The sequence below is a fragment of the Gavia stellata genome, chromosome 3, assembly GCF_030936135.1.
Source record: "Gavia stellata isolate bGavSte3 chromosome 3, bGavSte3.hap2, whole genome shotgun sequence".
Lineage (NCBI taxonomy): Eukaryota > Metazoa > Chordata > Aves > Gaviiformes > Gaviidae > Gavia > Gavia stellata.
The window spans coordinates 35808347-35834042 of NC_082596.1; the positions used below are offsets into that span (position 1 = coordinate 35808347).

The 25696-nt window shown below is 39.8% G+C and overlaps 1 protein-coding gene across 2 annotated transcripts in view; it reads left to right on the plus strand.

Moving 5' to 3' along the window:
• STAU2 (staufen double-stranded RNA binding protein 2) overlaps window positions 1-21497 on the plus strand; it is a 172008-nt gene extending 150511 nt beyond the window's left edge. For both annotated transcript variants that reach the window (XM_059815184.1, XM_059815185.1), the window contains 2 exons: window positions 19454-19542; window positions 20392-21497. In XM_059815184.1, coding sequence (XP_059671167.1) covers window positions 19454-19542; window positions 20392-20485 — 183 coding nt within the window. In that variant the 3' untranslated portion in view covers window positions 20486-21497. The remainder of the gene's footprint in view (window positions 1-19453; window positions 19543-20391) is intronic.
• The last annotated feature ends 4199 nt before the right edge of the window (window positions 21498-25696 follow it).

Genomic DNA, 25696 nt, shown 5'->3' on the forward strand with positions numbered 1-25696 from the left:
GTCCTGCTGACCTCTCCAAAGTTTATTTTAAAAAGGCATCCTTGCTTTCCCAAACTTTTCAGCTAGGCTTCTTCCCTTGGGCTTCTTGTTCAGTGCATGCCCAAGACTATGCCGGTGTCCACTGCTCAGTGATCAGACACAAGTGTTTCCATTAGAGAGATGATTAATGGAACCTTCCTTGGGAATGGGAAAGGGAGAAGTGGGTAATACAAGTTAAGAAACGTGTTAAAACTGAACAAAGGAACTTTGTTTCTTTGTTTCAAAAATAACTCATTTTTCAAGTGTGCCGCAAATTGCCCTTACTCGCTTGGGTTCTGCCCACATCAGTAAAATGCTCCAGTTGTTTCCGCAGTGGTGGGCTTGAGAGAAGTTTGTGCTTTGTAGTGAGTGACCACATCAAATAATTCCACTGCCTGAACTGGCTTCTGTGTTGGCAGATTTAGTAGATACAGGGTTTAATGCTGTGTAGTGCAGGTGCATGGAGTTTTCCACATCTAAATGCAAAGTGATAAAACAATGTACAGGACTGAAGAGTATACAGGAATCCAAACTGGCTATTATGAGAGTGCAGCTGTCAAGTTACTCCTGCCTGGTAGCATTCTCCAAAGAGAAAACTGCATGACTAAGTCCTTCATTTGCATGGTGAGGATCACAGATCAGTTTCTGTCGGATCTCAAGCCTCACCTCACCCTCTGCTTACCCTTTTCTTGTTACGGGATGTTGAAGGCAAAAACCTCTTTCTTCCACGTCCGTTAGACTCCGTTCTTAGCTTTTTGGATGCCCAGGGACAGCATCCACCCTGTCAGCCAAGGCAACCTGGGGATTGAAACAGCGCAACAGTGAAATGGGCATGACGGATTTTTCACTGCTGAGGGGAACTGGTGAAAAACATGAATGAGGGACAGAGAGAGTAATAAACCTGGGAGGAGGCTAGGAGGTCTGTGCTGCTGCTTTCCTGGGAAAGCGGAGGGCTGGAGTTTCTAGCGCTACGAGGTAGGACCTTCCACAATGCTTTACAAGGAAGAAGCTTCGCTGTTTTCCAGGAGAAATCAGTGCTTTTGTTGCTTGCTCTTTTTAGTCTAACAGTGTATTAAGAGCTTTGTAGAGGCAACAGTAGAAAATGTTATCTTCCTACAAGCCAAACAGCGCAGGCAGCTCCTCTGCCTGTCAAACTTTGCTGTTCAACAGAAACGATCCACTCTGACTACTTGGTAAGCTGTTATTCAGCATGTGCACATCGTATTCTTTATGGAGTCAATTTTTCAAGGCTGGAGCTTGATCCTGTTGCCAAATCAGAAAAACTGGGCAGTTGCACTGTGGTGCAACAGGGAGACTGAGGCATGGGGCTGGAGCTGCTGTTTTCCGCTCAGCAAACCAGGTCTGAAACTCCTTTGCCATATGTACAGCAACAAATAAATTCATTCCATGTTTTATTCATTAAACCAGTTCTGCACATGCTCCTGCCCTCTCCCATGGCCAAACCCCATCCAGCATGATGTGCTTGTGAAAGGCTGGCGCTGGCTGGAACCTCCACGTGCCTGCACAAAGGGAAGGCCTGCCCCTCCCCTGCATAGCAAAGGCATTCTGCTTTTGTGACATCTGGGCCACTGCAGCTGTTATAAGGAGGGGTTTGCTCTTTTTAGAAATTGTTAGCAAAGTAAGCATGTTGTTTATTAAAATATGTAGTGTACATTGTGAACTTGTAACTGCGATACAAAAAATACCAGCATATGATTCTCGCAGTTTATTGAAAACTCCTTCGCCCCTACCCCAGTGAAGGGTGGGAATTACATTTTGATTGAACATGTAACTTAATATTTTTTTCTTTAATTTTATGTCTTACCTTTAGAATTCGTAATAATTTATATTCAATTATAAACATTATAAGTTAAAATTGCATATTGAAAACCCTATCAAAATGTTGGGGAAAATTATTTGACTTTAGCTCTTCATATATGACCAGTTTTGATGAAATCACTGCAATAGTTAAAACACAGGAGAGCTAGTGATCACGAAGAGCAGCCAGAAACTTTTTTTTTTTAATCTTTCTTGAAAAGTACTGCTCATGTACAAGTGCATTGTTAAGTCAATGTGTAACTGCTGGTAACACTGATGCCGGTAGCACAGCTTTTATCTAGGCATGGTATCTTAAATAAGACCTAGCAAATAGCAATATATCAATATAAGAAGCATATATGACTATATGAGGGAATAAACTTTGTGTAAATACTGCAGAAGATACTTGCTTAAGAATGACAGTTTATTCATTTTAGTACAAATTTGTGTTGTCATCTTCTTAATAAAGTGTTCTTTCACAGTCTGTTAATTGTAATAATGATTAGGGTTTTTTTCTCCAAGATTGTTGAGTTTTTGTCAGCTACCATTCTTAATTTCTTTTATTAATATAGAGAGATCTTTTTACTGCATCTGAATGATTGATATTCATTCACTGTATTGTTAATTGTTGCACCCTTACCAGAGAAGACTAACAAGCTTTGTCAGTTTATTACTGCTTCTTTTGTTTTCTTCTGTATGATTAATACTCATTGTTGATACCAAGTTACAGTTCAGTCAATTGTGGCTTAAAGACAAGAATGAGATTAATGTTAGGGAAACACAAATTATTAACTAATTTGCAGGGGTGGTTGATTTTAATGGAGCGAGTTTCTTTGCTAAATACATGTTTGAATGATCAAATTCCTCTATGGCATAGCTAGAAAGAAAGAAATGCCACTGCTTTTCACAGCATTTGCAAAAGGGAACGTGCTTGTATCATATCATCAACTTCTTATTGGAGTAAAACATTTTTTAAGCCTTATAGGATCTTAAATTGAGTAGAAACAGGCCAAAAAATGGATAGACCATAGACCCTACCTTCAGGGCAACTGGGTTAGTCCACTGCTTTAGCATCCTTAATATTGTGTGTTTTGCATCGCGTGAAGGTTTACACTTTCAAGGCAATATCAAGGCGATATCAAGGCTGGAGAACTGGCCATACTCTTTCACATCTCTTCTAGACAGGCACATATTTTTTCAGATCTAGAATAATTTGCCTCTGGCTGCCAGGCAAGGGGAAGAACTACAGTTCTGAGGCAGAAATATGGTCTACAGAAACACTGCATTTTCCTGAAAGAACTGAAAGGTTTTCAGCATTTGATCTTCTCTCTTTGTGTGTAGTCCATAAGAGAAAGAGATATGCTGTTTGGCATATATATTTCTAAAAATGAGGTTGAATATTCCCACCTAACAAATAATGAGGACAAATTGGGTTTCATAGTGGAGCTGACTGAAATGCAATAGGCACTGGGGTGCATTAGGAAGCCTTCTCTTTTACTGTTGGTCCCAGGCTCCTTTTTGTTTAGCTGGATGTGTGTTGCAGTTTAGTAAAGACACACAAGAGAGCTATTATCCTCAGTATGGGGATTAAGTTGTCTTCTTTCTCTAAGTTTTGAAAAAGTATTCCCCATTTATGGGGAAAATGGTTAGACAAACATGAAAGTATTCCTTACTGATGGGTGTTCCAGAGACTTGCTTTATTTTTTATTTGAACCATTGTAGTACTATCATTTGCAGACTGACATTGGTTTACATCGCAGTTTGGATGATCTTCTCCAGTTGTATAATCACAGACCAGCATGCAGAGTCTGTGGGTGGCTTTAAGAGATTTTCTAGGTTTCTTTGTTTCAGGAGTTTGGTGTCCAAACATTATATGATTTGTTTATACTGATTTCAGAGTGAAGAAAAGAATAAGTCTGATCTCGTCTTCCCTTTATTGTAACTTGATAGTGTGACAGTTATCTCAAGCATGGTTTCAGTTGGGTCTTATTTGTGCTTGAAGAATATTACTGTATAATATGCATGGTTATGAGTGTATTTTCTCTGCTTCTGGTAGCAGCCTTAAAAAGCTAGTGTTTCCTTCATGCTATGATTGTGTTGTTTATGTGACAGATAAAAGTATTAAATTCTTAGACCTAACTGAGACTAGGCATAATGTTTTAGTCTCTACTGCCATTTAAGTTACATTAGTATTTCTGCTTTTATTGTGAGTGTGTTGATTTTAAGTAACTTAATTTTACTCTATCACAGCAGAGTAAAACTGCTTGTAGCCTGATCCTGGAAACCCTCTGATAGGGCATGCATACATGAGCAAGCTTATCGGAATCATTTGCATAAAGAGAGCTTGAGTAGTGAAGGATTATTATTATTTATCTTAATAAAATATTTTATTAAGAGAGATCTGTATATTAATTAACATGCCTCATATGGAAAGATATTAGATAAAACAGCATCCTGAAGGCTTTTCTTCTTAGCTGTGGTTGGAGCAGTTGCTAGTGGTTTCCATGCTTTACATGGTAACATAGACTTACTCAGGAAACGTGAACTCAGACTCTGTTCCTTCCACAGCCTTAAGGTATTTGTAATAACATGTCACAGGAGACTGTCTAATGCAAGTACAGCTATTCTACCTTCTCAGATAATCAGGGCCACTGTATAACAAAACCTTAAAGTACTCAGGACTGCACAGAGAAAGCGTGAGAAGGAATATTATTGCATCCTACTGGTTAAAGAAGCCACTGAAAAGCAGAAGACCTGGATTGCAGTTCCTGCTTTCATCGCTTCTGAACTTAGTGTTAAAGTATCAATGAGATAAAGAACAGAAATTATCTAGCGAGCATGGGGTGATCTTCAGGATAGCTCAGTAACTGCTGTGATCATTAGCCTATGGAGTCAGGCTCTTCCTTGCACTATCTTTTCTTTGACCCATGATTGTTGAGTTATTTTTTTCCGCAACAGCTGAATCTTCCCTATCACTGATCCTGGAGCTTAGATTGTCACCCAGGGGGTGGAATGTGTGGTTTGTTGACCTAAAGCTAAGAAATCTAAAATCTGGTGGTCATCTCAGTGAAAATGGTGAGCTCTGCTCAGGCCTGCCAAAGAGGTGGAAGAGTCAGCTGTCTTGAGGAGAGGATTGTGCATCTGTAGAGACTAGCTGACCAAGCTGCCAGGTCCTCTGTGTGTGGTCCTGTCTTTGCAGCTGAACTCCAGAGAGGAGCAGGAGTTCACCTTTGGGCTTGGACTACCTCATTGCCTGCAGGTAGCTTCACACTCAGCATGTAGCTTTCTCGGGTTGTTCTTTGGAGAAACCTGGCTCTCCTCTTAACACCGAATACAGAAACTGAGTACTTAACTTTAGACCTTTGACTTTATTCCAGAGATATGCTATTTAAAACTTCACTTTTACAGTGCCTAATTTGTAAGCACCTGAATTTTTTATTGACTCTAATCCTGACAGGTTGTTTTGTAACTATCAAGATTTTGAATAAGCTCTCTCTGACAGCTGTGGTTAATGGATTTTAGTAATAGATGCTAGGATGAAATGATAAAATAGCCGTTAGCAGATCTTCCAGACTAAAAGCCAGCTGTTGAATAAAGTTGTTGGACATATATTTTTGACTGTAACTGTAAATGGAGGAAAAGCAGGTCCGTAGTTGCAGAGCTCGGTTAATCAGAGTCAAGGAGTGTCTAATCTGCATTGCTGAGCTGCCAGTTGGAGAGGTTCCTGAATTTAAGAAGTCAGAATTCTTGAGGAAATCTGGTTCCTGCTTGTTAATGTCTCTCCTGAAGCACTTTTTGAGCTACATAGTACCCGATGTATACCATTCTTACCAGAGAAGCATGTAGGACAGCATTCATGGAGATGACTGAAAGTGCCTGATCCATCCCACATCATTAGTACTCTTTTTATCTTTCTACCTGTGTTGCAGTAGCAGCCAGAAGCAGGAGTTAATGACTGTAGAGCAAATCCGGGTGCACGCAGCCAGCTCTGACTTAAATCAACATACAAATGGCAGTAGAAGCTAAATCTGAGGGTAGATTTGGCCTTTCCATTAAAAACTGGAGCTGCAAGCAGTAGAAAATATAAAATAATCCATTAAAAAGTACATCTGCAACTTCACGAAATGAATAGGAAGGTAGCTGCTGCTGATTTTAAGTGAAGACTAATCCTTCACCTCAAGAGGCATTTGCTAAAGAAATGGTTGCATTTGTGTGCAAAATAGCAGCACTGGACTAGGCGGGGGAAAAATAGGTATAATGAGAGTTTTCTGCAATGTTGTCATATAACTTGTTGACTGGAGTGATGAGTCACTGAAGGCAGATTAGTTTTTTATTTCACCTTTAGGAAATACGCAAATACTCTCACAGGATTTTGAGGTAAAAGGAGAAGCAATGAGGTCATGATACCGCTCCTGTATCGCAAAAAGGCAGGTTAAAATAATTTATTTTTAAAAAATATTATTAAAAATATGAATATAAGTTTGAAAAAGGATAGGGAGGACAGAGATAGTATAGCTTTGTTTTGTTGCTAGAAAACCAGGTTTTTTTCTTCTCTCCTTGCTGTATAATAAAGGCAAACTTTGGGGCACTTGAAAGGTATTCTCATACCTGAGATAGAAAGCTGAGTCCAAGCGTAAGGCTCAACCTCTCCTCTCCTGTACTAAGGGGCTAGACAGAGTACAGCTTGCATTTTATCCAGCAGATTCAGCAGCATCTTGCAGGTTTTCCAGATATTGTCAGAATCCTCAGGATCCAAATGGTAAGTTGGAATTTATACATCTAATCCAAAATTTTAAAAAATATGTGGAAGAAGTCCTCTTTTTAAAAAATAACCTTTTCAGCTGCTGCCTTCTGTCAGAATATGTGGCACTCACCATACACTAGCTCTCCCCAAAAAGTGGTTTTATTTTTCAGCCCACCTCTAATTCCAAACACTGAGAGCTGGGATTGCTGGACGCTACGGGCTAGTAAGGAATGTATAGGAGCTTAACAGCAGGAGCAACAGACCCAGGTTAAAAATTCAGTGACCGGGAACAAATGTGCCCTTTATTTCATCTCCCAGCTAAAATCCTAGATACAGTTTATTGGCTTTCAACTTTTCTCATTTAGTAGAAAAATCTAAGCTTAGTGTTTCTTCTTAATCACAGCCACTTTAAATGGGACATATATGGCTCTATAAATTAAGCTAGCACAGAAGTATACTTTGTTTAAAAGACTTGGAAATTGTTTGACAGTTAACTATTAAATGCTATCTAAAATACCTGGAATTTCCTCTGAAGAAGTGTATGCCTCTGCTGAAAGTTACAAAATCAAATTTACACCACAAGTGATGGAAATGTACTGCTTGATGATCTCCAAGTCAGGAGCTAAGTATATGTCTGAAAAAAATGGAGCTAAAGTAGTTCTCCAAGGTCCCACAGCAGATTAGTGGCGGAGTCAATGCCTTTTGAATGAAACAGATTTTTTATCCCACAAAACACATCAAGAGTTCAAGTATTTTTATTCACTTTGAAATGAACTAGAGACCTCTTGAAATTTTTTCACACAGAAGAACCAACAAGTATATGAATGTGCCACACCAAGCATAGTCATTAGCCCAGTGGTTATGTATGGCTCTTGTCTGTGATATTTTGACTGGAGAGTCTATCCTGGACCTAGAAAACCTTTTCTCAAAACTGACATTTTCTCATAAAAAGGCTTGTTTTGTGATTTAGTGTTTTTCTGAGAAAGAATTTTGACCTGTTCTCCTCCTGACTCCCTAGTTCAGTGTCCTATCCAGACGGTCATGTCCCCCCCCAGCAAATACGTACGAGTCCCCTCTTTGAGGAGTAGCCAGATCTGTAGCATTTTCATAATACTTCTGATGTACTTTTCTTCTCAAATTTTGGGTCTTGACATAAAAAGGCTGGAATGAAGGATATGGTGTTGTGCATACCCAAGTGAAGGCAGGGAGCCAACAAAATGCTGTTGTAATTACAAGTGAACATTCTTGTATCATAAAACTGCAAAGAAAAAGCCATAAATCAGAGCTGGCCTGGTGGTCCCTGGCAGCAAAGCGCAGGAGATTTGAGCTCATTCCCTGAGCTAGCCAAGAGTGGGATCCTCATGGAGGCAGCGGCTCATTCCAAGGGAAGGGCATTCCTCGTGTCTCCTGAGTGATGGTCATGAAGCACTGATTTTGGTGGGAGTCAGATCTAGCATTCACCCCTGCAGAGTGCTAGTCTGAAAAGTGCTGGCCATTGTTGAAAATAAAGCAAGTTGCGAACCAGAGGATTTTTATCTTCAAGAGCTCTTGTGCGTGTGTTTAGGAGCCTACCGCTTGTCAGTGTTAGGTCTGTGTTATTGTCCAGATCCCGTATTTGATCACTTATTGTTGTACTTGAGTATGTAAGATTGTTCTTCAGTTCAGGTATCTAGTTTCCTGTTTCCATACACTCACTCGTGACACCAAACTGTGCTAAAACCTTTCTGTGGGCATTAGAAAAACGCAATGAAATTAAGTAAGACTATCCAAAATGTCTCTACTGAAGCTCCTGTCACTAATGAACATGGACTCTAACTTAATCTTCAGTTAAAAATGGGGTTTTCTTCTATCCTGGAATATTTTTCCTTTTTGTCTTTCTGGTGTCTCATGAGGGTGCAGCTCTTTAAAAATGATTGATCTGTCTGGATAATTTACCAATTTCAAAACTAAGTAAGTAGGTAGCTAGGTAGCAGGAGTGTAGGAAAATATTAAAGATGTTAGCGTTGGGCAGTTTTCTAGAGACTTTCTTTAATACAAGGGGGGGGGGGGGGTGTTGTTTTCTGTTCCTCTGAAAGATGTGGCTTGAGCTGAGCCGACATTTACAGTTCAGGAGGCGCAAAATAAGATGATCTACTGTTGTTAAAATAAAAAATAAAAAAATCCTGAGAGTGTACAAGTGATTACAGCAAAACAGACCCCAAATTGACAGCTGCACAAACAGCACTTGCCCAGCAGTGGTAGTCAGCTACTAGGAATGCCCAGTTTCCCATCAGATTGGTAAGACTTTATATTTAATAGCACATTTGGGGACTCTTCCGTAATGAAACCACAATTTAATCTGCTAACCTGATTATGGAGGAGGTAAGGGAGTGAGGGCAGAAATTCAGTCTCGCTTTGCCGAATACATTATTTCCCTGTTGATAGCAGTACGAGACCAAGACAGACAGCATTTTCCAGAATCAGCCTGTACACTGGTTTAAGAGCTGCAATCCTGAAAGGTGAAGGGCTCTTTCCCAAACAGATGTGACCCCCTTCAACTCTGATAAACTTCCCGAAAAGATGAGGGAAATCTGTACCGCACAGGATGTGCTCAGCACATTGAGGGATTGAGTTAGTAATGTCCCTGATAATTGTGGATACCTCATTGTAGGAGTCAGTTTTTATTTAAATTTTTTTAATAGGAGTATACACATCTGTCTTTATACCCAGCAGCTTTTCTGGCCCACAAGAAGTCCTCTGTGAGTTTCCCCAACTGAGCTCAGTGGGATCTCTGTCAGCTGCAAGATTTATGTCATCTTTTTCAGTCCTGAGAACTGTTCCTTAAGCTTTTCACATCTGGATTTAATTGGAAAGACATTAAAAGACATTAAGTGTGCTGGAAAAGCATATTTTAGAGAAGATCTTTATAGACACTTCCATTAAAGGAGTTGATGTTTGTAGGTTAAAATGGGATGAGGACAAGCCATCAACAGTTAGCAAGGACAAAATTACATTACAAACTACTTCAGATGAGAAGTTCGGCCTGTAGCTCTTGGGCCTGACTCTGATCTCACTTAAATCAACTTCAATTAGGAGAAAAGTACCATTTAATGCAGTGTAAAAATACTCTGAGATCAGAATCAAAAACCTTTGCCTTTTGGAAACACTCAAATTTCTAATTACATGCCATATACGCTAAATATAATGATTTTAGCTGTCAATCTAGCTTTGGTACTTTGTTGGACATACATGCACACTTGTAAAATGAGACTTGGAGAATGAAGAGGGGGATTGGTCGTTAGTGCTCTGAGGGTGGAAGTATTCTTCTCCAAATGCCAATATGCAGGCCACAGGAGTAGAGTTACACAGAAGCAGAGATATGATACAATTTAGTACGTGGGCTTCATTACAGATGTTGTAATGCAAGAATCTACAGCCCTAAACTCCCCCATTGTTCCAGCTATAATGTGCTGCTTGAAGAAGCCAATGGGCAGTCCTTTGCATTAAGTGTAATCTATTGCTTTTGTCTTCAAACCAAAGTTTCTAGTCATGTTTAGACTGACATGCACTTAAAATCTAAGGTAATGGTCTTGGTATGAGAGAACAAACATTCTTTCATTTTAAAATTGCTAAAACCAAGGAATCTGATATTTAGGAAATTACTCCCATGTCTAAAGCAAAGTGTATGGTCTTTAGAAATAGAAACATGTCAAGCTTTAAAGAAAAAAAATTGTATTTTTGTAAAACATTGGCTGAAAAAAAGTAGTCTTTAGAATATTTCAGCAAAACAAATTTGTTAGAGGCTCTCACCTGTCCTCTTCTCCTAAAAGGGAATCTCTTTCTCCACTGTGTCAGGGAAAGTGTTTAGCATTAATGGGAAGATTATAGCTTGCTGAGTGATAGTGACAGGAATGAGGCATTTGAATTAAAATTGTGGCTGCAATGTAGACTGTTCTTTTATTTTCTATCATTAAATACCTTTTTTCAGAATCATTCTCTGTCTATCTTGGGCTATGATAAAATGCACGTAAACTAGTAAAACTGATTCTTACTTTTATTGCCTGACCTTGAGCTGGGCCAGCCCTCTCTCTTCACTTCCGTTTCCCTCTATTTAAAAACAGGAGTAATAAAACTACCCTTGGTCCTTAGTGCCATTTTGTCTCATGAAGAAGAGGATAGCTGCAAGGAGAGGTAAAAAGTATTTAAACACTAGTGAGTGTATTTTACAAGTTCAGTTTACTAAGTGGAAGTGTAACCATGTTGAAGTAAGCATTGAGTAATATTTGATAGTTTGAACTTTGTTGTATACTAATTTTGGTGTGGATCTTTGAGAATTCATAAAAATCTTTTTTGGCCATTCTGCACAAGCAGTTGCCTAAGAAAACCACTTAAATAACAGAATAAATGCTTATATCTTATTTAAATAGGTCTCAGTTTAGAGCTCATTCTTTTTGTTAAAACAGTTCTGGCTACATCTGCACTACTAATATGGGTCAGGGCCCGTTCCCTGGTGGGGAGTGACATGGTCTTTGCCTCACTTATGTACTGCTAGCTATGTAGTGAAGGCTCTGGTAGTGATGTCAAAACCAGGATGGAACTGTGGAGGTCAGACAGGTGAAGAAGATTGTCTATTGCAGTCACGGTGAACTCTCACACAGCTGAGAACCTCAATCTACTTATTTAAAATCAAGAGGTCAAAATCTCCTGCAATACAAATAGGGTTAATGACAGTGGACTTGCAAATCTATGGCAGTGATGTGGAGAAATTACTATAAATAAATAATTAAATAAACCAAATTGTTCTGAGAACACAGCTGACAAGGATATTTTCCAGCCATCAGTGATGAAAGAGACAGTGATTCATGGCCTTTCTTCCCTGCTGGTGCAGGATTTTGCCTGAGGATATACATTCTGCTGTTTTCAGTTTTAGGTTTAAAGCCATGTTTCTTAGAAATCTCCTATAATTTTTGTCTGCAGCTTCTCAACCATGCTTGAATGTTGTCTCAATTGCATGATTTAAACCTCTACCTACCCATACAATAATTGGCTATCTAAATGCTCTCATTTGGAAGTCTTTAATTATTGAGAGCACCTATATTACTTAGATGTCTACCTCCTTCTGAAAGTTAGTGTTTAAATAGCTTTTGTCTGAGGATACAAAATTAGAAGCAAGATTAATTTAAGATTAATTGCTGTCTGGTGAAATTCTTTTGTATATATGTAGTGGAAACACTTGGAAATTTAGTTTTAAAATATTTTTCTTCATGCTCATAAGTAAGCTGTGATGATGCACGAGCCTTTCTGTCTTTGGTCTTTCAATTGTAACAACTGAAGAAAAAATTTGAAGTTTTGAATTTAGAAATAAATTTACTTTAAAAGAACTTCCAGATTTCTAGACCATAACTGAAGAATATACATTGAAAAGGTACTGAAATTATCTGACAAAAGAGGCTTGATTAGGATTTATTTTAACTGCTGACAGTGGGGCCGACGTAGACACACCTCAGTAGATCCTGGCATTGAACCTGAAAGCTCTTTCAAGATGTTCATGAAGAAGTGCCAACTTACTGGTTTCCAGCATAGATTGCCAAGGAGGCAAAAGTTGGCATTTTGGTAGTACTTGAAAATGTTGCTCCTCGCAGTTGAGAATATGTGAAGAAGGAGGAGTCTGAGAAGATACCTATTTAAGAACACTCCCATACAGTCTGAGTCCCGTACAGATCCGCTAGCGATCCTTTCCTCTCTTATTCCCACCCACAAGTAGGAATGCAACCTAAACTTGGCAACCAGTCTAGCCTCTCCATGATGGATTAATCTCTTAATTAGTGTTAAATTAATTAATTTTTACTTTCAGCATTATTTATCAAATACCCTTCATACAAAAGCATACCTTTTAATTTTTTTAAAAATTAGGTGCTTTTCAGCATGGTTTTGTCTCTTGGTGACTAGAAAATCTTGTATCACCATTAATGCAATAGAACTGTCTCACTCCAGGTGATCATGCAGCTCTTTCTTGGGCTGTGAGAGAATGCTTTGCCATTCATTAGTCCTGGAATTATTGCATAGTCCCAAGAATGGTGGTCAGATTTCTAGTGTGGTGGTTCACATGCGAAAATAAGCCATGCCTAACTGACTCTCTCTACTGTTAACTCAAGCAGTCCCTTTGCTTAAGTAGATTATTGAAGACAAAAACCTATAGAAATAAAATTCCATGTTGAATAGTGTCTTTCACTCCATCCACTTCTTGGAATATTGAGAAGTATGGAGGAATGAGTACCCGTGTCTGATAAAACTAGGTAGAAGAAGGTGACATGCATGCTGTTGTTGATAGAAGCTCTGCTTAATATATTGGAAAAATTGTTCAAGAACAGTTAATCCTTACTTTAGGATTACCCCCAGAAAGCTGGCAAGGTCAGGCTGTACGTGGATTGTGTGTCATTATTTAAATTCTGGCTGCATGAGTTGCCTGGGGGTAGTATTAACTACTATGTAGTACTTGTTCTAAGCTACATCTGTGAATCATCGTTCTTTGTTTGAAGATAGTGGACTCCTATCCTCCAAGCTCCTTCTCTTGACAGGTGCAATCAGTAGCCTTAATTGTAGTGTCTATCAGGTGACTATGCCTTTGTGCAGAGATTAATCAGTTTGGAAAATGCTATTTCCATGTAAACTACATGAGTTAATCAGATTATAACCCTGTGTTTTTCATGCATATCATAAACTGTGGGAGGAAAGGGCTTAAAGTCATTTAATTAAGGTTTACATTGTGCAGTGTGAAAAGACTTTCTGATTTTAATTTTTAAACAGATGTTAACATTGGTTCACATGAAACCTAATCAACTGGGGAGAACGGCACATTGTGAGGAAAGTGGCGAAAACTCCTAGCAGAAGTTATTGCTTGTGATAGAGTATATTCATTTACAACAGAAGCTGTGGGGAAAAGGGATTTGTTTGCAATACCCATCACCTAGTTTTTGTTTAGCTTGTATGTAGCCAACATAGTATCCAAGAGAATTAAATTAATATGTTAAGGATTCAAATTTTAGGTACTTTGTGTGTATGTATGTAAATCTACACAAGCAAATATATCTTCCCTTTGTGCTTTTCCATATGCATGCAGTTTTGGGTGTGGACAAGTTAAAGCCAGGTGGAAGCTTGGTCAAAAATTTCTTCATCAAGAGAAAGCAAAAGCAATCACCAAGAATAATAATTTTGAATACATACAAATTTAAATAGTTGCTCAGCTTTGGGACACTAAGTCCTCAAACTCACCTCTACAGCTGTGATATTGTTGGGGTTTTTTCAATAGCCCTTAAATGTGAAATTTAAATCCACATATTAAAAAGTCACGAAGTGCATCTCATTGCTGATGCAGACAGCTTTGCTGCAATGTTACTGCACAGATGATACTGCCTTTTGTGGCCTCACTTATGAGGGAGAGGGGAAGAATCTCCCTGATTTGGGGGGCATTTTTTCTCTTGGATTAGAAAACCAATGAACATTGATGGTTTGTAAATATACTTGCTACCAGTTTTGTTCATGCATTAACTCTAGGTTTCTGGCTTGCAAGCAAAATCGAGGACTAGAGTTAGATCTCTCTATCATTTTCACCTGACATGCAAGCATTTTCTCAAGCCTAAACTCGGCCACAGCCTGAGACTTGTTCATGTATATGGCATGTGGCTACAGGCGGTATGACCACAATGAGTCCTTTGACTCTGCAAACTCAACCTTGAACTAAGACCCAGCTACTAAAGACAGTAAAATCTTGTCCTCTGGACACTGGTTTAATTCAGTTTTGCAGCGTAACTATTTCTGCACATAAATTTATGTCTTCAGAAAGCACTGATTAATGCCAAGCTGAATATTTTTTTTTATGTACTTAGGAAACTGATGTTAGGAGACATATCACCAGTAAACTAACAGTATCAAGCAGTGTGTTTATTAGGATTGTTTCAGACCTCCTTGGTAAAGTCAACTGGAAGGGCCACAGAGATCAACAAACTTTTACAATTTTCAGCTTCATGGAATAATCTGAAATGTAATACAGATTTAAGAGGAAAAACACAAACCACATACTGTGCTAAAGCAAACGTGAAAATTTTATCATGAGGCTGTGGTCTTAAATGCACATGGGCTAGTGTAGTGCCTGTCTGCTGTTCTTGCTAAAAGAATGATCTAATGTTACTAAATTGTCATTATAAGATGCTTAATCCCCAGAGTAAGAAACAGGAAGAATATTCACAACTTTCAATGCTATTTACTAATTGCCAATTGACTCGAGGAAAGCTAAAAAATGACTGGAAACATCTATCCCCATCCTGATACACACACATATTAATAATGGAAATGGCAGCCAAGACAAACAGCTAGCAGTGCGGTGCATCCTGTTGGCATCATATTTTTGGCACTGTTGTAGCTACACAGAACACAAGTGATACAAGAAATGTGTAAGGACATCTGTTCTGTAACCTATGGGGCTTCACTCACAAAACAGTTGTAAAATCTTCTGGGGGAGAAAAAAATTTCTCTGTATCTGTGCAGATGCTCTATTGTAAGAAAAATATCAATGGAAGGAAGTGTTGAGCCTTTAAAAGAGGAAATTGTTCACCAGATTCACTGTCAAATGTTCCATTCTTTTCTTTCCTTTTCATTTAACCTAAGTTTTCTGCCGTTCACAAGTTATATTTAAGCCAAGTGGTGTAAATCTGTTGGGACTAATAGAATTGAATCATGGATTAAATTAGCCTGGTGTCTGCTTGTAACTCTTCTTCGCTGCAGATTACTTGGGCTTTCTGTCACTCTGCTGACTATTCAGGTCACAGCCTCTCAGCTACCAGCTTCCTTCCTGAATCCAGCATCCTCATGCCTGTCTAGGGGCACGATGGGGAGAGGAGAAACATTAAGGACATCTATTAAGGTCCAAAGTATTGTTTACTTACCAGCTTCTCTCAGCTTTGCTGATCCTTCCAAATGTAAGCAGGCTAGGGGGGAAAGAAAAGGGGGCGTTTTTAAGATACTGCAAGGCTCTCTCTACCATTCATCTACTGCCCTTCAGTCACATCCCATGAATGGACTTTTTAAAAAGGAAAGAAACTTTCCCAAAATTCAGATGTTTTTGCAAAAGTTGGGATATAAGTAGTTAGGCTTCCCCCACACGTATCAAATGGAGAGAGACATGGTTCCATGAAAAAGAAATCAGACCTCATATAAAGTTGGAACACGTTAGGAAACTGGAAGATGAAGAGGGACTGTGAGATGTAGGAGGTTGGGAGGACTTGGGGAAGAAAAGTTGAGCTCTGGGAGCTGGGAGTAGCTGGGGGTCCTGGGTGGGGGAGCATTTAGGAGCAGGAAGAAGTAGGGGCCTGGGCAGGGGGAGATTTGTGAAGAAGTAGAGGTGATCGCCTCTGCTGTAAAAGAAGTCAGAGGTCTGGGGTGGAGAGTAGGGAAGGGAAAACCAGGGGCCCTGAAGTGGCTTGGGAAAGATGTGGGACTGAGGCAGAAGATGTGGGGAGTGGAGACTTGATAGTGAGAAACATGAGCTTTTGAAGAGGTCGTCAGCTTCCAGAGCAGCAAAGGTGAGAAGCCTAGCAATGAGGGACAGTGTAAAGGGCTGGCTCTTCAACAGTGCTCACACAGACACCCTGACACCTCTACTTGGAAGATCAAGGATACAGGTACAGGACTGCTTTCCTGCCGCTTCCCCCGCTCTGATATTTGGTTTCAGAAATACCATATATCTGAGATCTTATCTTTTATATCACATTTCAGTTTGGGAAGGGCATGGCTTGAAGAAGGGTGAGATGGAGAAATGAGACTGCACCACGTTACACGCATTAGGATTTGGATGTTGTGTTGGTATTAAACATGCTTATCATTAAACACCTTGAACCATATCTTAATTTTGTATGTTTCCTCTGATTGTTCCATATTTATTTCCTTGACACCCATATGGTCATGATCCATGCTTACAGGCAGAGAGTTCATTATTTGATATTGTAGTACTTCTTCCCTTGCTGTTAGAAGAGATGCCCTCGTGATCTATTTCTATTGACACAGTGGCTAATATTCCTCCAGGAAGTTCCAAAGCAGTTTTTCTGGAAAGCAAACCTGAAAGCTGCTCTGTAATTCATGTGGTATGCCTTGCAATAGCCAGTTCTATGAGTAAAACAGTAGTAAGTAACAGATGTACTCATATTCAGAGCAATTCTAGAAAGGAATTAGGAAGTTTGGGTTGGTCTAATTAATCTCTGGATGATTTAGGGATTTCACTGACAACTAATCAAGATCAGACTGTTCTGCATATCATATGATCAACCTGTGATCTAATCTTGAATGAAACATTACTTGGCTCTACTTCTTACCATCTATGATCAGGGCCTTTTCATCCAAGCCACTGTACAAATAAATAATCTGAATAAATAGTTCTTCCACAACAAGTTTACAATTCACACATCAGACCTGGAAGCTAAGAATGGATATAAAAAAGTAAACAAGGTGGGTTCAAAAACAGATGAGGTAGCAGTTAAACTGGGTAGGAGCAGCAGATGTCTCAGCTTCCTTCTCTCCTTGCAGTGCTACCTGGTAATGATTTTTGGATGACCATACATAAGAAGAAAGGAGATCCTGAATTTTTTGCTAATGTGCATCAGGAAAAATATGAGAAGACAGGAGATTCTTGTGTGCTGGTCCCTACCCATTGAATTGTTTGGTTCTCATAGTTGCTAACCCATGACCAACTAAAGTACAATAGAGAAGCAGTCCTGTGCAAGGAAGCACAGGAGCCCAAATCACTCCCCTTCCTCACATGATAAGTAGTGCTTGCATTGTGATGAAAAGGACCCCAGGGAGATGAGAAGAGAGAAACTAGGATGAAGAAATGTGTCAGGTTACTGGAACAGAGAAGTTTGAGAGGAGAGTAGATGAAAACCCTTGTTGCCACCGGGAGAAATTATTTGAGTAGAACAAACAGTGATTTTGCTGTGCAGTCAAGATCGAGGATGGAAAGGCAGATGGTGATTAGAGCTTATAGGAGTTGAGAATGCACGTCTAAAACTACAAGGGATAGTATGAGGTGGTAAAGAAAGAGCTGTCTTATAAAAAAATGCAAATATATAAAAATGTCAAGAAAACCAGAAGAAATGAGAAAAGGGAGAATTCATTCATTGTGGAACTCAATGGGTGATAAAAGTGAAAGATCCTGTAATGGGAGAAGTTGTTATTGAGCTGAAGCTGAGGCTCAGCTCTTAGCCATGGCATGGAAAAAGGATAAAAAGAAAGATGCAGGCAGCAGAGATTTTAAGATGAAGGGGAAAAGTATGTCAATGGATGGGAAGAAGGAGCAAGTAGAGAGCAGATTAGCTGTCAGATACAGGGGGCCCAGAACACACGGTAAAGGTAGAGTGAATGGGTAAGTAACAGTGATAATCTGAGGTTTACAAAGGCACTTTATAAAATGTTTAGCTTTTTATTTGTTTGCTAGGTCAAAAACCATAAAACTTCACAGACTACAAAGATTCCACCTTCATGCATTATGGGTGGGAGTACCTTGTTCAGCCTCCTGAAGCTTTAGCAGCTAGTCATTACTATAGACAAATCGGGGATACCTGGTCTTTTACTTTAGAGCAGCCTGGCAATTTCTGTGCTGTTATTCATCTCACCAAAATACACATTGTCTAATAATATTTAAGTCATATAAACATACCTTTCAAGGGAAGGAGCTGTTGACAGAATCCAGGCAAAGAATTAGTACGAAAGCAAATCTAGTACTTCATTACAATGGCAGCTCCTGTTCTGGACAGAGTCCCTGCTCTCCAAAATGAATGGGAAATGAAGGTAGAAACATGGATTCTTTCTGTCCCAACAATTTAGAAGAGAGCAACTTCCAATTTTTCCAAACAGCAGTTGTTGCCTCACTGTGAAGAACAGTGCCGTAGAGCCTGCAGTCAGTTCCAGTGTTTGAGGTGTTACCTTAGTTGACAGTGTCTGCGAAAAGTTACCTTTTTTTTTTCCCCTGTGATTAGTTCTGAATGCATCCTATGTGGGACTGATTAAAGAGAAAAATCAGTTTTTCAGTTCTGCTTTACATTTCACCTTCAAGACAGAACTGACCTCAACTGTTTTATTGTGCTGGGTGTGTTTTCAAAGTCAGCTACACGGTGTCTGAGAGTTTCATAATCAACCTTTGCTAAACTAATTACAAAAAATAATTTGTCTTTTACCAAAGCAGTTAGGGTGGAAAGAAGAACAATTTTGAGTCCTAAAGCAGGACTCATGAAGACGAGAGAGAAGCTGGTCAATAAAGAATGCATTTGCGCAGAAAAATGTCTGCTGAAAATGGATCATTCTTCTATTGCTGATGCTTCATAATCATCCCATATTGGCTCACCCTGTTTAGCACACTTCACTACCCATGTATAAGACATCAGTCTGCTGTGTTGTTCAAGATCCAGCCTTGGAGTGTCGGTAATGTCCTGCTGATGCTCTTCCTGTTGCTCACACCTTCTGCAATCATCTACAAGACAAGAGTTTGTCCATAGGAGCTCCGGAAAGCGTGGGCTCTAGGAAAGCACATGGGGAAGCTGGAGAGACTTTACAGGCCAGAGAGGCAAGAATCCTAAAAGTATATCATGTTCTTCGTGTAGGTGATGAAGCTTGCATTAACGCAAATGGAAGTCACTCATATACCCAGGAAGAAGATATCCTCAAACCCATGCACAAGCCCAGCTGTTTCTCATGGAGCTGTTATGTACCCACGCTGTTAGTTCTGTAGCCTAAATAACTTCAATATACAGGAAATTGTTTAAATCTAGAATATCAAAATACACACCTTCCTTCATTTGGTGTTAATACAGCTGTGTCAGTGGGTTTTTTGACAACTTGTTTTCTCTTTAGGCAGCGTTAAGTGCCTTGAAACAGTTTTCAGAACAAGGACTGGATCCAGTGGAAGGGGCTATGAAAGTTGAAAACGGATCACATGAAAAGTAAGTACCATTTAAATCCTCTGCATTTTAATGCTTGTGTGGCGTGGTAGATAAGAAATGTTAATTAAGAGCTTAGTTGCTCTTTCAAACCTGTGCAAAACTATTTCATCTGGAATTTATGTACAGTTTGTGACAATTTGAGAGGATAAACAAGATTTCAGGTTTAGCGTTACTGATAATATTTACGAATGAGCTATGAGACAGTCAGTCCTCCTATGGAAGTCCTAAAGAAAAGGATTTTCTTTTCATTGTATGCATTCTGTGTAAGTAGCATAACATGATTTTTGTCAAATGTGTTGTAGCACATGGTACTGCCTGCAAATAAGGATAGCTATCTGCCCATAAGTCCTTATGTCTGCAAGATGAATTTTACCCTAGAGAATTTAAAAGTTAAAATTTCTTTCAGGTCTTAAAAAACTCTTATATGGAATATTAGCTTTAAGTAGTAGACAATAGAACCAGGTTTCACACTGGACTTTCAATTATTTAAGAAAGTGGGACTGTCTGTCCAGTATAGATTATTTTTCCAACTGCTAGTCTGTTTACGTAAGAAGGTAGTCTTGTGTTACTATATAAATTAGGAAGTAATAGAATAAAAGAAAGAAGACTAAAAGTGGCATTTGGAATTTTCAATAGATATATTGTGGCTATTTATAAACTATTTTAATCAGAAACATTTTTCCATATGATCTCATCAGCATAGTATTTGAACATAAATATTGTTGTTTCACTTTAAAATGTTACCTTCCACAGTGACCTTTGAATCTCATGTGCCATCTGCTAATAAACATGTCTTAAAGATGTGCAACCCTGGACCTTACCACTCTTGTTAATGTATTAATCTTTCAGACAAGTCAAGCATCTGGGAGAGAAAGCAGACAATAAACAGACTAACTCAGGCACCATTGCTCAGGACTGCAAGGATTCAAAGGCTGTCGTCTAGGAGCTTCCCAGCACCCACGGCTGCCACTGCATCCTTATAAACCTGTCAACACGCAATAGGGTGTATGTGTACAAGGAAATGAATGACTAATACCATTATTTGAGTCTTATGTGAAGACAACACTATTCTAACACAAGAGATAGTATACATGGTACTGTTTATTCAACTGTGGAAAAAAATAAAATTGCACATTTCCCTTAGAACTCAAGATCAGAGCATAACTCAATTGCCCAGAGGCAGAAGAAGTCTGATCATGTTACTGGAGGTTAAAATAACAGCTAATTAACAAAAAGTGTTAAAAAAAAGGGAAACTTTAAAATTGATCAATATTGAGGAAAACAAGTCAGCATTGGTTCAGTTATACAATTTTCTCGTAGTGTAGTTTTAAGTTCAGCTTACTGTTTTTTAAATAATGCTTGAATATTTTAAAATTAACCAATGACAGTGCTGTGAGAATTGTAGTTGTTGTCTTCATATATAGTCATACAGCTTACCTTTTTATGCAGACATTATGCATTCTTCATTCTATATGAATATGTATGACTTTAAGATGCACTACTCAGAGTTGTATGCAAACAGAAGTTTAAATCATGACAAGTATTTGCTTAACATGAACAGATGTTAGTTATGATCAGTCTTGATATACTCCAGGAAAAAAGCAGATATGGTATTTGATTTTTCTTGCCATAATCAATTAAAGAGGCGTCTTGCCTCCAAGCAACATTTTCCCCTTCAATTCTGCTCTCTGTTGTGTGAAGCACATCTACACCCCATTCTGTGTGTTGTAACAACCCACCGTTTGCATCAACTGAGTGTTTTTAATCTCTGCATTCGGACCAAGAGCAAAGGGTAGGACTTGCAACATTATCAAGCCAAGGATGGAAAACTGTTGATGTAAAGATCATTCTTTTGTGAAAGGAGTGGCAGCAGAGATAAGACCTGTGGCTGCTCTGTACCAGCATATTTCTTTTAAGTGTGTGGCCAAATGCAGTAAAACCACATCAGTTCATGTGTACAAGGACAGTGTCGTCTCTTTCTTTATCATGCACAGGTAGGCAACTAAGAGAATGAAGTGAAAGAAAAACAATTACAAACTAACGAATGACTGGCTACCGTGCCAAAGTCAGGGTTCAACATACCTTTCCCCATGTGACCACATTTAAAAACTTACTGTGTTAGACCACTCATCCTGGCATTTAAGAAATCTGTTTATCCAAAATACTGATATTTTATTTTAGGTAAACCTAATGCAATAAACACATAAAGCTTCTACCAACTGCATAACAGTCATGACAACATTGCACAAGATTTTAGAAGCATGTAAACCGGGAATCACAACCCAAGTGACTCACGCAGGAAAGCAGACAACCAGCAATGTAAGGAAATGGTGCAAGGTACAGTGGGATTGATTCACCTCTGGGACAGGCTTTCAGGATAGCATGCATCATGCTCTTGCAGAATCAGTGGTTACTAAGAATTTGGAGTCCTTTTTTCTACTTCATGTTTCTCATGGGTATGATTCACTCTCCCCCCAGCAGATGAGGAGCCTTTGTGCTAAAAGTTTGCAGTTTTCTAGGGTCTGACTCCATAAAAGAGTCAGGAACGAGCTGAACCTTTCAGTTCCCACAGAACTGGGAGATTTCCAGAGGCATTTGGCACCTGGCAGGCTCAAGTTATTCAGGCAGCAGCATACAAAAATAATTAGCTCTTGCACACCATCTTTCTCAGGGATGTGTTACCGCCTAACTGGCAACTGGGGCAGAAATTCTACTGCTCCTTCACCTCAGCAGCCAGCTCAGAGAGCTCAGAAACAGGCTCAGTCTGTGCTTTAGCAGTACCTGCCTATACGTAGAATACAAATGGCATTACTGTATCCTCCCATGGAGAACAAGAACAAAAGGAAGAGGCAAACCGATTCCTTAACAACTGTCCTAAGGGCAAGAGGCTGAGCTTGCTAGGGGGAATGTGACAAGGAGACTGGCAGTATGGCCTCCCTGGCATTAACAGAATCTTTATGGTGTGTTCCCCGTCCCATCACTCAGAGAAACCCTTTGTACTGGTTTGCTCAGAAGCTCAAGGTACAGCTTGATACTTGGTGCCATTCTCTAGGCACAGCCACGAACACGTGCCCAGTAAACTTCAGATTAGTTGCTTTGTTGTACGTGGCCTCTGCATTGAGTGCCAGCCTTGCTCCAGTGCATGTGGAGAACAGCAGTGATGCTCGCCTCACTCTAAATGAGCTAATTGCAACCAAATGCATGCAACCAGCTGTCTAGGCCCAAGATGGCTCATTCAGCCCCTCCAATCAAGACAACAGTAGAGAAATATCATCTCTAGGAAACTGTTATCATCTCCGGTCCTCTTGCTGGTCAGAAGCATGCTTGATTCTGACTCTGACAAGAAACAAGGCAAGCAACTGAGTTGGGGGGCTCACTCTTTTTTCTCAAAACTGTAGAAACGTGGAGCAGGTTGGGGGAGGAGGGTCATACAGTAGCAGGATTTCTATTTTCCAAATGCAGGGTTGACTAATAATTGTTGTAATCACAAGTCAGAAAGTTCTGTGCAGCCTGAGGTAAAGCACACACAGATGGCAGTTTTAAAGCACCTCCCAAGCCACACGTTAAAAGCCTCACTAAAGAGCTTTTCCTGGCATAAATCTGAAGCAAGAGTTCCTGCTCCCCACGGGTATGGATGGGATCACAGACACCTCAGTAAGGAGCTTATCAAGATACCACACCTGAACTCCGTGACATCATTTTGGTGTCACTAAGGCACTCCAAGTCTCCTGTCTCAATGAAGAGGTTTCAGTCTGTCCACCTGCATATCACTCATGGAAGTTTCTCAAAGAAAATCCTGCAGTATTCACATGCACATATACAGAAATGCACTTTAAATGGAGTTTGGCATTATCACTAGCAACCTCCCAAGAGCCCGAGGAAAACTTGCACCACAGATGTTGCAGCAGCCAGTGGACTTGTCTCCGATCTTCAGTCTTGTTGGTTCACAGCTGTTCCTCTTAGTTCCTGAACTGGCAGCATCTAAAAGCTGCTGAGGAGGGCTTAATTCCGGTGATCTAAAACCATTTTATTTTCCTTCAGTAACCTGATTTTTTTTTTCTGATTTTGCTTGCTGAAATTAGATAGGCGTTTGTAAATAGGAGCATGTGGAACAGAGAAAACTTTATATTTAGTTTTGTTTAATAATTAGCTAATGATGGACACTGGAAGAGTATCAATATGTTTGAATGTTGTTCTTACTTCTAAAAGGGTTGAGTTTACTTTTCTGACAGCAGTTAATATTTATTCTTATTTTTATTTTTTAGATTATACCTCCTTTGAAGTAGAGACTTTGTCAAACTTCTGTTTGCAAAGCACCGAGAATAGTTTAGTTCCCTCTTTAGCACGCATCCCACACCTCTTACCCTGGATCTCAGAGCACCGTCAAAGATGAGCAAATGCCATGTTTTACAGATGTGGATCTGAGGTGCAAACTGGTGGTTCGGAATAAGGCAGGAATAAGGAACAAGGCTTAGGATAGGCAGTCTGCCTACCTAGTAGACTGCTGAGGGCACTGTGGTGAACACTGTGTTCAACTCTTTAAGGACTCAGAACCCAAATTGTCATCAGTTCTGGACCTATAACAATCATTAATTGGAAGGAATTATGCTAAAGAGAAAATAGAACCCTCAGGTATCCTCTCAGAGAATCTTCTCGTCACCTTCTGGGGGTCAGTGAACTAAGAACTTGCACAGGAAAAGGCTCATCACTGAGCGAATGGGGGTATCTGCTATGAATCAAAGGATGAGAATTTGCATGGTTAATTTTATATCTGAGTTATGATCTCCAATTGCAGACTGGCTTGTCAACAATTCAACACAGTCTGGACATTTCTGTTCTTGCACTGACACATGTAGCACTGTTTTCCAAAGGGACAGATGTGCTGCTTCCTACAAATGCAAAATGCAGCTGCTTCCTACAAATGCAAAATGCAGCAGCATTGGGTCATAGAGATGGAGAAGAGTGTGGAGATTTCTGTCCCCAGCCATCCCAGCATTCACCTTCCATTTACAGTGGAGCTGAATTTACCCCTCAGCTAGAGTCCCCACTGAATTCAAGAGAGAATTATGCTGGCGTATGATTTCCTCTGATCAAAGTCATAGTCACAGGATTTAAAAGATTAAGCACTCATCAGCAGCATTTTTAAAGGGTCTTTGGATAATGAGTAGAAAGGAACCTCAAGAGTTCTTGCTCCCTCTGCCATCTCTCCCCTCTGAAGCATGAGGAAAGGGCTGAGCCACAATGGATTTTAAAAATCAGTAAGGGAGTAGTCGGGATGAATGACTGCAGGAATATGGAATCTCCTCCTCCTTGGCCTGAAGTGACAATGAAATCGAATCCTTCCTAAAGTGCATGCAAAGCCCTTGATCTTTCTGACAGTACTTTACTACATGCATTTTATTGGTGGGTGGCTGCTTGTTGTTGTTCTTGTCTCTCTGGCCTGCTCCAATTCCCCACGAAACAGCAGAAAGTTTCCTATTTCCTGCAGCGAGAGTTGAGCAAAAATTTTAAGCGGATTTGTTTTCCAGTTAATAGGCAGAGGGTTGGGTTTTTTGTTTGTTTGTTTCGAAACACTATGTAAAAAAATACACTTGGTAAAATCTCTTTATCCTCTCCCAGAAACAACCAGCATTTGCCCACTCTCAGTTGCATGCCATAAGCAGGTAAAATTTTCTTTGCTCAAATAAGAATGTCCTTTGCAGCCCCTGAGAAAAATCAGCGGAGGGTGGAAGGTTATTTTTAATCATGGTGAAGACAGGGACTATGTTATAGCCTTGAATACAACATTGCATGATGATTTTGTGTGCTTTGGAGGACATCATCCTGTGACCAGTGGGAATGGATAGTGACCGTCCTTCACCAGCCTTCCAGCTCAAACATGGCAAGTTATCTGCACTGAGCAATAGTGTTCGGCGCATATATTTGGCGTGGCTCCCTGAGGACATCTCCAGAAGAGCTGGAAGGAGAGAAGCATGTCCTGAGTAACTGCTTGCTCTGCCTTTCCCTTCCCACAGCCGATGAACCTCAAGCTGAAGGGGTAAGGTACCATCAGGATGAGGCATAGGGAAATGCGGCTCCCCCTCCGGGTATTTACCTCTCATGCAGGTCCCTTTCTGTTTGCAACGGCATTCCTGAGGCGTGATACGAGCTGAGC